Genomic DNA, 12764 nt, shown 5'->3' on the forward strand with positions numbered 1-12764 from the left:
CTCTGTACTGGGCATGGTGCCTACATGGGATTCTCTTTTTCCTTCTCCCTCTGCTCCTCATCCCCCCTCTTAAAAAAAAAAAAGATTGTTTCTAATTCCCACTAGGGCAGCAGAGTCGCGGTGGCTGGGGTTCCCAAGGATGTGCCAGGGTCTCCTGATGTCTGCCTTCCTGTGACCAAGGAGATGATGATGGGGTGTGGAGGGCAGATAAGCATAGATGGAAATTTTACACCATCTGAAGGATATTTTAGCTGATGAATTACAAAGTGTTCATTATTTCCAACTCGGACGTGGTCTAAATTAATCCCCTTCGTCTAATATTTATTCCCTTTCCTCACAGTTCATTTGTAGCTTTGGGACCTTTCACCCAGTCTATACCAGTACTCTGGAGGGGCAGTTCTGTGTACACACACACACACACACACACACACACAACTTTACTCCCCTCAACAAAAACAAACCGTTCCCCCTCCTCATGTAGGCACTTGCAAACACTAAGCACCCATTCTCATTCCCATGTACCCTAATGGAGCATAGGTTCTACTCAACTCCCTGAAAACACCAACTTCCCTTCCCAAGAAGAGAGAATTACCACTTTATCTAATTTTTGTTTCCACACTGCACTGAGCATCATAGCGGGTGTTTACAGGACATCAGCAAATAGATTTTAGAGTAGAATAGGATTGCCTAGTATTTCTTGAGCTTCTACTCTGCACCCAGAACTGTGACACTTTGAAAAAGAAAAACAAATTTGAAGGGTCTCTGTCCTCAGGGAGTTCTTTTTTCTTTTTCTTTTTTATTGTGGTAAAACCCATCACATAAAATTTATCATCTTAATGATTTTGAAGTGTAGAGTTCAATAGTATTAAATATATTCACTTTTTTCTGCAACCATCCCTACCTTTTATCAACAAATTTTTTTAAATATATTTTACTTATTTATGTATTTGACAAAGAGATAGAGAGAGCATAAGCAGAGGGAGGGGCAGAAGCAGAGGGAGAAGCAGCCTCCCCACTGGGCAGGGAGCCCGATGCAGGACTTGATCCCTGGACTCCAGGATCATGACCTGAGCTGAAGGCAGACGCCAAACCAACTGAGCCACCCAGGCGCCCTTATCTGCAGATTTTGTTTCATCTTGCAGAACTGCAACTCTGTCCCCATTATACAAAAGTTCCCCATTTCCTCCTCCTCCCAGCCCCTGGCTACCCCTATTCTACTGTCTGTCTTTATGAATTTGACTATTGCAGATCCCTCATTAAGTGGAATCATACAGGATTTGTCTTTCTGTCACTGGCTTACTTCACTCAGAGTAATGTTGTCAAGGTTCATCCACGTTGTTCTTTTTTAGAAATTTTTTTTTCATGAAAATTTTGAACATAAACAAAAGTAGAGTCAAGTATAACGAGCCTCAATATACCCACCATCCTCTTCAAGATTTATCAACTCATAGTCAATTTTGTTTCATCTGTATTCCCACCCATGTTTAGCCCCTCAAAATCACAGAATTATTTTGGAGCAATTCATGGAATTTTACTTTATTTTAGCGATCTTACTTTTAAGTTATTTCTACACCCAATGTGGGGCTTGAACTCACAACCTTGAGATCAAGAGTTACATGTTCTACTAACTGAGCCAGTCAGGGGCCCAACACATGAAATTTTAAGTCAGGCTAGGTAGATGGCTCTCTATTAATGTGACAAACAAGGCTTTTACTGTATATTATCCATCCTAGGATATATGTTCTTTTCACTTCTCTGAAATTTGGATTCATTGTGTAATTGATGGCATGTCACAATTTAATTTGCAGTGACTAGTTTTTCTTTTCTTGACATATAAAGTAGTGGTGCATCTTAAAATCGATGAAGTAGAGGACTCTTGGGTGGCTCCGTTGGTTATGCATCTGTCTTTGGCTTGGGTCATGATCCCAGAGTCCTAGGATTGAGCCCCAGTGTTCCAGAATTGACTCCCGTGTTGGGCTCCCTGCTCAGTGGGGAGTCTGCTTCTCTGCCCACCCCCAGCTCGTGATTTTTCTCTCTCTCTCTCTCTTTTTCTCTAGCATGTGCGCACACACACGCATGTGCTTTCTCAAATAAATAAAATGTTTAAGGAAAAATTGATAAAGTAAGACAGTCAACCATTCCATACAGTATACTGTCATGTTCTGAATTGTGTTTTTCGATTTTAACAACTATAAGACATCAGGTATAGAGAGATCAGCGTGATCTCAAAAAGTCAGGCAAACGTCCTAGTAGCAATGGACTTGAGCTAGGCAGGAGAGAGAAATTTGAATTTAGGTCAGGTGGGGAAAAAGAGGACTCCCAGCCTGTGGATAAGGTTGGACAAGGACCCTGGGGTGGAAATACGTATGGGGTCCTCCGAGTAATAGGCCTGGGAAATTCAGGCAGGCAACGGTGCGAGCGGATCTTGAAAGTCCTTAAGGGACAAGAGTATGTAGAGTGGATGAAGGAGAGTGAGGGAGGCTCCCAGAGGTCTCCTTCCGCCTGGAGGTGAAAGGTTCACCTGCATCTCCCCACCACTGAGCCCGTCTTCTGCTCTTCCCCCAAAAGCCTGGCCTCAGTAACTCTCAACTCTTGAGAAACACCCATCTCCATTGAACTATAATTTATTAGCCATCCACATCATTTTTTTTTTTTGCTATACAACACATACTATTTTGTGCAGTTTTTTCCTCGAAGAAACATCACCCCAACTATACCACTCTAGCAAATTAACTTTTTAAAAATTTTTTCCATGTGCCTTATAGTTCTTGTCTACCTGTGTTGTCGTTTATCCTTTGAATGGGCGCATGCCCTCTCCTCAGGCAGAATCTGGTGCCTTTGACTGCGGAGCGGGGCATTCCACACCTTGCACACTATTGTATTCCCGGTGCTTGGTACTGTCCTTAAGCTATGGCAGGCACTCCAAGCCTATTAGGATGAAAGGAGCAAAAGTTAAAGACAGCCCCGTTCAAGTAACCTCTATCTTCTTAAGGAAGTGTGGGGAAAGATGGAGGCATTGAGAAAGGGACCAATGGAAGAAACACCTCAGACAATATGTTAGGAGGTGCTGGAGACAAATTAGAACCCAGGGAGGAGGGGAAGGAATAAAGCAAAAATGATCTTAAGTCTGGCTCACAGGACAATAAAATCATCACTGGTGCACTGAAGGAAACTGGGAGGGAAATGATGATGGTGCATGTAGTTTTAGGTGTGAGCTCAAAGGGACAATGAGGTATCCAAGTGAAATCCAAGCTCCTGGTCCACAGGGAGCTTTCCTGTGAGAGAGGGTAGTGAGTCCGTAGACAGAATGGCATAGGGGTCGCCCTTCTCTGAGCCTCCTCATGGTCCTCCCCTAATTCTGTTGTCTCAGGTTGTCTACACGGAACGATTTGAAAGTAAACAGGACCAAGACACTTCCTCCATTAACCTGATCCGCTGCTCGCGTTTTGACAGCATGAACATGAGCCAATCCATGTCTGATGAACAAGTGCCTTACGTCCAATCTTCCACCTCCTACAGAAACCCCGGACAAAACTATGAGGACATGGACCAAGCCTGGCTTTCTAATAACCCCTCTAGAAACAGCTCAATGCCACTGCCTGGCATTGCTGAAAAGCAGGGGAGGAACAGATCATTACTCCCCTTCTCAGATAGCTCTCTTCTAACCAGTATCCACACCATTATCCTGGATTTCTCCATGGTCCATTTTGTGGATCCACAGGCTTCGGTGTCATTAAGACAGGTAAGTACTGAGGAGGCTTTCACAAGAGCCAGGATCCCCTCCTAGCTGTGCCTGCCCGCATCCTGACTGAACACCATCAGCCACTGATCGGCTGCTATGTGCCTCTGGGACCCCTAGAAACTTGGCCACTAAAGACAATTTAAGGTAAACCAGAGTAAGGGGTGCCTGGGTGGCTCAGTAGGCTAATCGTTGGCCTTCGGCTCAGGTCATGATCCCAGGGTCCCGGGATTGAGCCCTGCATCAGACTCCCTGCTCAGCGGAGAGCCTGCTTCTCCCTTTCCCTCTCCCTCTGCCTGCCACTCTCTCTGCTTATGTTATCGCTCTTTCTGACAAATAAATAACATGTTAAAAAAAATAAAAAAGGCGGGGGGGGGGTGTTGGTCAATCAGATTAAAATGAAAATGAACCACTCAATTGAACTGGGATTGATTCTCTAAGCATGGCATGTTCTTTCTCAAAACTTAAAAGTGGGTAATTTTAATATCACTGAGGTGGCCATCTGTGCTACACACCCAGTCCCTCTTAGGATATCCTTGGAGTTCGCTGCAGACCTTTTCAAGAACAGGTCTAAATGCTACAGAAAAAAAAAAAAAACACACTGAGAATCTTCTGCAATATTGCAGCTCTGCAGTGGACATTGTCAAAGATGCTCAGATGTGAGGATGTGGTAAGAGGACATGACAAGCCTGGGGCTGCCTGGTCCAGGACCTACAGGATCTCCCCAGTTCGTTCCACCTTGCCTGCATCTTTGGGTAAAGAGGGCAGGGAGACTTTTCCTTCAGAAACTGTGTCCCTGAGTCCTGGCTTCTCTCCTCCTCTCTGGTTTCTCTGACAGTTGTGGTTCCTCTCCTTATGCAATGTTTAGACCCATAACTAGCCATATCAGCTTTATTGCTAATGTCTTATAAGTATAATATCTGCTTTTTGGCCACCTTATGTCCATTGTAGCCCTGTCTCATTCTTGCTCCCGTTGGTGATGGCTCGTGTGCAGACAACCCAAACACTCATTTCCCGGGTCTGACTGTGCCCACTTTTTTTTTTCCCTTGAGATCTACCCCTTCAGTTGACTTTCCTTCTTTTATCCCCTGATCCTATAAAATCTTCTTATTCCTAAAGAACTCTGATTCTCTCTTACGGGATTCCAGTTCCTCTTGGGTCTTGAGGCAACAGGAAACTTCTGGGAGCAGAAAGAACTCTGGTTGGCTGTCCGTGGTTGTGTCCTGTATCCTGGCTGTGCTACTGTTCTCCATCCATCTGACCCAAGGTAGTTTAGTAAATTACACTGGGTCTTCACTTCCTCATCTATAAAATGAGAGGCTCAGAAGAAGTTAATGTTAAGGGCTCCCCCATCCAAGACATTCTTGTCTCCACCCAATTTTCAGATTCAGTTATACTCAGTGTCTTACCTTTGGGACTTTTCCGTCTTCGGTTGCACTGCAGGGCTGTGCAGAGGAGTTCCGAATACGAGGTTCAGGATTCCTGAATTCCATTCTCTACTATGTCACTTAACCATCTCTTGGCACATTTTTGGTTTTTTCCTCCTCTGCTCAACAAATTCCAGGAAGAAGGGGTCCCATGCATACACTAAACAATAATACCAAGACCTGGCTGTTCCTCAGGACTGTCCGGTATGTTCCCATTACACCCGTGCCTGTGTCTGTCTTAGCACTGTCCTCAGGAGCACCATCTCTTGGTGTGAACTGTTTCCCACCTGAGCTCATAGGCGACATCCCTCTCAGTCCCTGCCCCACATGAGAACGTGTGATTCTCTTCTGTATTTCTAACACTTTAGACATTTCCTGGCATATGGAAGTCCACTCATCAAATGTTTAGAGAGCTGAACTGGAAAGAAGAGGTAAAAATACTCCAGACAAGTGAATGACCAAAGGGGTATTAAAACTTAGCTAATCCGAAGGCCCTTTCCTCGTGAGCGTGAAGATCACTAACGCTGCTTTCCTCTCCCTCTCTCCCCACAGATGTGCAATGCTTTCCAAAACGCAAACATTTTGGTACTCATTTCAGGATGTCACTGTGAGTATCCACTCTGTGAGAGGGCTGTTTGCACCCTGGGCGCGCTCCTCCCCAGGTGTCTGACCCTGTGTGTTCGGGTTTGGTTTGTAGCTTCTGTGGTCAGGGCATTTGAGAAGAATGATTTCTTTGACGCTGGCATCACGAAGGCTCAGCTGTTCCTCACTCTCCATGACGCTGTGCTGTTTGCCCTGTCAAGGAAGTTTCCAGAGTCATCCGAGTTAAGCGTGGACGAATCTGAGACTGTGATACAGGAAACCTACTCAGAAACAGACAAGGTTGGATGACGTGAGGCGTCGCGGTGGGGGGTGAGCTGTGGGAGACACCCGATTAAGTCGAGATGAACAATGGCCAGGAAAGGTTTTTGAGTATGGCTGTGCCAGACTTTGGGACATTGAAGGGCTCCCTTAACAGTTCATAAATAACACTGGAACTGAGTCCCAAGTTCCCCCCACTGCTGTGGCATCTGGGCTCCGTTCAAGACCCTTTCCCAGCTGAAGAGTTTTACCCAACCAGCAGAGGTCTCAAGGATCCCTTTATAGCAAGCTTGGTTAGTGCCAGGGCCATTCCAGTTACTGAATATTTTAAATATTTAAATATTTTTATTTTTATTTAAAGATTTAAATGAAATATTTTAAATATCTACCCTAGCGATAGCTTTAGAATCCATCCCTACACCACCCTTGGGATGAATAATAGAATTGATGAACTAGCAGAGGTAAAGACCTGCCAGTCTAACACTTTGGCTCTCATTTACATTGGTAGTAACATAAGATTTACTCAACCTGACAAACACAAAGGAGAATGATCTATAAGCCAGAATTTTTAGCCATTTATTAATACTAATTAAAGACCTGGGCCTATTTCAGTATTTTTATTTATTTTTTTTTTAAAGATTTCATTTATTTATTTATTTGACAGAGATACAGCTAGAGAGGGAACACAAGCAGGGGGAGTGGGAGAGGGAGAAGCAGGCTTCCTGCCAAGCAGGGAGCCCAATGCAGGATTCAATCCCAGGACCCTGGGATCATGACCTGAGCTGAAGGAAGACACTTAATGACTGAACCACCCAGAAGTCGCTTTTTTGAACACTTTACAAAGTAAAAGAGATCCAAACTTGTAAAACATGGCCTTTTTTTCCTCTCTTTCTTTTTAAGAAAGCTCTCTGCCCAATGTGGGGTTTGAATTCATGACCCAGATATCAAGAGTCACATCCTCTACAGTTAGCCAGGTGCCCCATTTTCTTTTTAAAGTAATGTATTTCCCTTAATTATTGAGAAATCTCACAGGTTATGTGCCTCTGCTTATCCTGAACAACTTTTTCCTCAATGGACATATTTTTTCTGTTCTGCTCTATACCCCACTCCCATCTATAAAATCATAGAGTCACAAAACCTTTCAGTTGGAAGAAACCTCAGAGTTTCTTAGGTTCATCCCCATCTGGAGCATTAATTCTCTTAACATTTCTGACAAGAGGTTGTCCTGCTTATGCGTGGAGATCTCCTGTGGCTTTCAAACTTTAGTATGCATCAGAATCACCAAAATAGGCTGTTAAAACAGACTACAGGGCCCCTGTGCTCCACATCCTCTGAATTTCTGATTCATTGGGTCTGGGGTAGAGCTTGAGAGTTTCCACTTCTAACAAGCACTGATACTACTGGTACAGAAACCACACTTTGAGAACTACTGCCTTAGAGATTCAATGTCCATCTTTCACTATCAAAGTCCAGTGTGCATGGTAATCTTTGGGTTTGTGCCAGACATTATATTTAGAAAGTGTTTGTAAAAATAATTTGAGGCCCAGGATGGTATTTTTCTTCTGGAAAGAATTTGTTTTGCCAAGTACCTGGAGGCACTAGCAATCCAGGATAACTGATCTGATTTTAGGACTTGAGGTGTTCTAGGCCTTCCAGATGACCCACAGCCCAACCTGTCTGTGGGAAGGCATGCCACAGCCCCTCCTTCAGCAGACCTTGGAAAGCAACTTTGGCAACTCTTAAGCCCTTAAAGTTGTCAAAAGTACTGCTCCATATATATGTGTCACTTCAAGATCATCAAAAACCTCCTACAAAACTGTCCCAAATGCCAGACTCACCTCTGTAGATTTTCACCTTTTCCAAATCTTGGCCTGGTAGTTCTTCATGATGTTTGTTAGCTTTGTAGTTTCTTCAAGCAGAAGTTTTAAAATATTTTATCCAGCTCTTGTGGCTGTCCTCAGTAGGAGGTCTGAATTATGTATTCTGCCTTCACTATAAGTGGAATTTTCTCTATTTTATAATTATAATATACTTGGCAGATTTGCCTTACATATTACATTGTCTTTCCTATATTAACCTTATTTTCCATTTGCCTTTTATTTAGGACATCATCTCACTTAGGAAGTAAATTAATCGTTTCTATTTTCTTCTAGATTTTTATGTTTTAAGTGTTTATATGTTATACTCTTTAATCTAGTTAGAATGCATTTCAGTGTGGTGTTAAAGAGTAATCTTTTTTTTTCTGTACAGCTAACCATTCTGAGCTAACTCATCCATTGGATAAGCTGTTGTTCCTCCACTGATTAGAAATGCTATTTTTATAAAATATTCTTATGAAAACTAAAGTCTATTTCCAGCTTAGTGTTTTCATTGTTGAGTATAGCTTCAATACAGCTTTGTAATACATTTAGCATTTGCTTAAGAAGTCATGTGTCACCAGTGCTCTATTTCAAAATCTGCTAAGTCATTCTCACCAAGTTAGTCTTCCAGACTTTAAATCTTTTATCAGCACCCCATCCTCCCCCCAAAGAGAATCCCATTAGAATTCTCATTAGAATTGCGTTAAAAATATGAAATAATTTGACAGTTGATACCTTTACAGTATTTGTTTTTCCTATCTAGGAACATGGACTGTCTTCACATTTATTCAGTCTTTTTATATGTTGCATTCAGAGTAAGGTTTTGTGATTTTCTTTATGCAGACAAATTCTAAGTACTTTAAACCTTGTTTTATACTTTTACTGATTTTTTAAATGAACATTCTTTTTCAATATATTTTCTACCAGGCAATTGCTAGCCTATAGGAAACTATTCACTTGTATAAAATTATTTGGCCACTTTTGTGTATCCTTTTATTAAACCTTTTATTATAGGTCTCATTGTTAATTCTCTTTAGTTTTCTAGATAGAAAAATATTTTCTACAAATAATATAAATACCTTATTTTCCAATTGTCAAAATTCTTATTTCAGTATCATATATTATGGCAATAGCTAGATCTCCCAGAACAACGTAAGTAATAATGAGCTGTCTTGTCTTACTCCTGAATTTTATGAGAAAAACTTCTTATGTATCTCTATTAAGGATAGTGGTAACAGTTGGCTTAAGATAGACATTATATTTACTCTGTTTTTAAAAAGCATTTTTCTAGTCTACTAACATCCTTATCAGGACTTATATTAAGACTTGGTATTGAATATGCCAAATTTTTTTCTGGCATCTAAACTAGGGAACTTAAGAGCGGAGCAAATTCTACTTTGAATGTATTAAATTCAAGATGCCTGTTAAATGTTCAAGTGGAGATGTCAGAATGGAAATGGGTATATGAACGAGCAGATCAGAGGAAGGGTTATAACCAAAAAGTCATTGGCACATATATAATAATGAAAATTATGGGCCTAAATGAAATTGCCTAATGGAAGGAGCATAGGTGCAGAAGAAAAGGTCCCAGGATCAAGCCCTGCGGCTTGCCAACATTTAGAAGTCCAAAAGAAGTAGAGGAGATAACAAATAGACCAGAAAGAAGCAGTCAGGAAGTAAAGAGGAAAAGCAAAAGATGTCATATGGTGCAAGAGAAAAAATTGTTTCAGTTGAGGTGAAAGTTGTTAATTCTATGGAATGCTTCTGCAAAACTAATTCATCAAGCCTGTGGGGCATCTGCTATAGGGCCGGCTCAGTGCCTGGTATTGGGGTTATCAAAAACCAGGAACTGCCTTACCTCAAGGAGCTTAGAGTCTAATAGGGGATACAGATTTGTAAATAAATAAGGCAATACATTATTGGCACGGTGATAGAGGTGTGTGTGAGGTATATAGTTAGAACACAAAGGAAGCTCTGATCCTGGTTGGTCATCTTTGATCTGAATTTGGAACAGTGAATAAGTGTATGTGGACAAGGTGGAGAAGGACAAGGCAGACACAGGGAGCAGCATGAGCAAAGGTAAGCAGAAGTCAGACATCTTTGGTTATCTTTAAGGCTAGGCAAAGGGTGGAGACTATAGATGTGGGTAAAGCTAAAGCAGATGGCAAGAGGCAAGGTCACAAAGGGCCTTACATGCCCTACGAAAATTACACTGGGGGTTGGAAAGACAAGTAAGATCAAGAAGACAAGATGTTTCAGATTGCTGCCAAGACCACTGCTGCTTTAATGATTGACCATGAAATCCAGGCTAGCTAGGAAAGCCAAAGAAATCAGAATTTAGCCTAAAGAATAGGGAGTAAACAAGGAACTGGAAGGTGCAAAGTTGAAAAGCAGATGTGAGTCAGAAATATTTTCTACTTTGCCAGGAACTCATGATTTCATGTATCATAAGTCCTATTGTATTCTGAAATTCCTTGACTGTTCAAAAGTTAAATTTAACTGGAAATTTTAACCCATCCAATTGTGTGTATTTTAGAATGGAGTGTCAGACCATCTTCCAGATGTCTCCAAAAACATAAATTCAGACTACAGCATGTTTCAGGAACCAATAACAGAGGAGGAGTCGGAGCTAGACATGGAGATGGAGCCCCCACTGGAGTCAGAACAAGAGCCTGGGCTGGACCTAGAGCTAGACCTGGATCGTGAGATGGAGGCTGAGCTAGAGCCCGAACCAGAGGTAGAGCCTGAATTGGAGCTCGATCCTGAATCTAAGTCCAAACCCAGACCAAAGGCTCACACTTATCCTCGGCAGCAGTACTGGCCTCTCTATCAGTCTATGCCTCCCAGGTCCCCAACTCAGGATCAGCCTAGGACACAGTCATTGGAGAGGAGGAATCTACCTAAGAATTCATATTCACCCAAGGGCAATAAAACCGCAGATCCTTAGGAAATGAACTGGGAATAAGGAGTCAGATTCCCTGGGCAAATCCTCCTAACCCAAATGGGTTCACTTGGTCAGAAGACCCAGACTAGTTACAAACTAACAATACTTGTTTTGGGACTCCTCCATCTGCAGGCCTCTTGCTTGCTCAGCACTGGGATCTCACTCCCAGATCACAATACTAAACACAAAGAATTATCTCCGAATTCCCTATGTAGGCTTACCTCATTTCACCTTCAGCAGATATTCTAGTGAAAGATTTCCCTCTTTGCATACCCCACACCTCTGGGGTATATTGTCCAACCATCTCTAACTTCCTCCTTTCATCTGTTTACCCTTCTCTAAAGAGATGAGGCTCAAATAAAATATATAACTCTGGTTACATTTGAACCCTTCCTGCATCTTTTCCCTTCTCTGTATTCTGTATCCCTAAGGAAATGTTGGGTGGGAGAAATTCCAGAAGTGGGTGGACGTGGTGAAGAAGAGATGAGCAAGAAAAGGAGAAACTGGGTAGCACTTGCAATTTATATGCAAGGTATCCTCACTGCACTGATGGTGGAAAAGCAGAAATAAGCTAAGCTATGTCAGACTGTGAGTTTTTTAATACAAGGAATTGTTAGGCTGAAAACAATTTTGCCATCACTCCAAGGTCACAATCTTATCCTACCATTATTTCAGAAGACCAATCAGCTGTACCAACTGATGGGGATGTTAGCTTTACAGAGCTGTCTTTGGTATCAGATTCACATTCACCACTGCTGCTTTCTTACAAGTTTTTAAGATACAAGCAATCTAAAATCTGATTCTTGGTGGACCAAACTTAAAATCTATGACATACACAAACCTCTTAGGAATTAGAAAAGTCCGTCATTACCAGGCCCAAATCCATGCAAAAAAACTCCTACTCCCTTTTAAAAAATATCTAGTATTAAGCTGTAAGCAGAAGAGAAATAATGGACCCCTGGGCAAAGGTATTCTGAATTTTATTTTCCATTCAATAAACAAAATTCTTCTTGCCTGGTACTTAATTTCTCTCATCTCTTAGGTGAAAGAAATTCTTGTTAAAATATAGGTGTCTCTTATCACAGAGATGACATGTTGAATCACTCATTCTACATTCACTAAGCAGCGGCTCCATGTACACCCCAAAAGGTGGGGTAGATAGAACAATATTAACCCTACTTTACATGCATAAACTGAGACTCAGATAAGTTTTGTAACTAGCGTGAGGTCATAGACAATTGTAACCTAAAAGAGGTGGGAGGCCACATCACAAGCTTCATTTGTTCCTGTTTACTCAATACATTTATTGAACTCCTACTGTATGTCAGGTACTGTCCCAGGTGTTGAAGATACAAGGTGAGCAGAACAGATGACAAAAATAATTATAAATTGTGATAAGTACCTTGAAGATAAAATACAGGAAAGTCTGAGGGCATACATCAGGAAGGCCTGAAACTATCTTGGCTGTCAAGGAAGTCCTCCCCATGACAAAGACCTGTGACCTGGCACCTGAAGGATGAGTAGGAGTTTGGTCTAAACCAAGTTCCAATGACTGCTAGGATGGCAGAGCCTAAGGGGGGACCAAGAGTGGTGACAATGGGTAAACACAAAAGCCAGATCCCCTGGAACACAGCCAGTGGTACTTGCTATGGCCCCAAGGACTTAACTAGAAAACAGGGTCAAACTCAGAATGAATTATCAAGGTGGCAGGGACAGGCATAGAAATTTGTCAAAAACCAAGAAAATAGTTCACACTTAAAACAGGAGACTAGAAAGTATATGGAGAACCCAATTTCTGTGGGCTGCCACCCTCTCACACCAGCTGCCTTGTATTGCCACATTCCCGTCAGAGGAAGTGGCTTCTGACACTTGGGTAGTAAGTGGTAGAGTTTAGACTCTGGTCTTTTTTGATGCAACTGCAACATAGCCAAATC

General features: G+C 42.0%; 1 protein-coding gene across 12 annotated transcripts in view; it reads left to right on the forward strand.

Annotated features, from left to right (window-relative positions):
- Positions 1-11244, forward strand: part of SLC26A8 (solute carrier family 26 member 8) — an 84410-nt gene extending 73166 nt beyond the window's left edge. For 7 of the 12 annotated variants that reach the window (XM_032340496.1, XM_032340502.1, XM_032340500.1 and 4 more), the window contains 4 exons: positions 3371-3742; positions 5719-5773; positions 5864-6048; positions 10423-11243. In XM_032340496.1, the coding sequence (XP_032196387.1) occupies positions 3371-3742; positions 5719-5773; positions 5864-6048; positions 10423-10833 (1023 nt within the window). In that variant the 3' untranslated portion in view covers positions 10834-11243. Of the gene's footprint in view, positions 1-3370; positions 3743-5718; positions 5774-5863; positions 6049-10422 lie in introns of all 12 variants that reach the window. The other 5 variants (XM_032340493.1, XM_032340494.1, XM_032340501.1 and 2 more) reach the window with 1 other exon arrangement.
- Positions 11245-12764: the final 1520 nt, after the last annotated feature.

Source organism: Mustela erminea, chromosome 4 (genome assembly GCF_009829155.1).
Source record: "Mustela erminea isolate mMusErm1 chromosome 4, mMusErm1.Pri, whole genome shotgun sequence".
In the NCBI taxonomy this organism is placed as follows: Eukaryota; Metazoa; Chordata; class Mammalia; order Carnivora; family Mustelidae; genus Mustela; species Mustela erminea.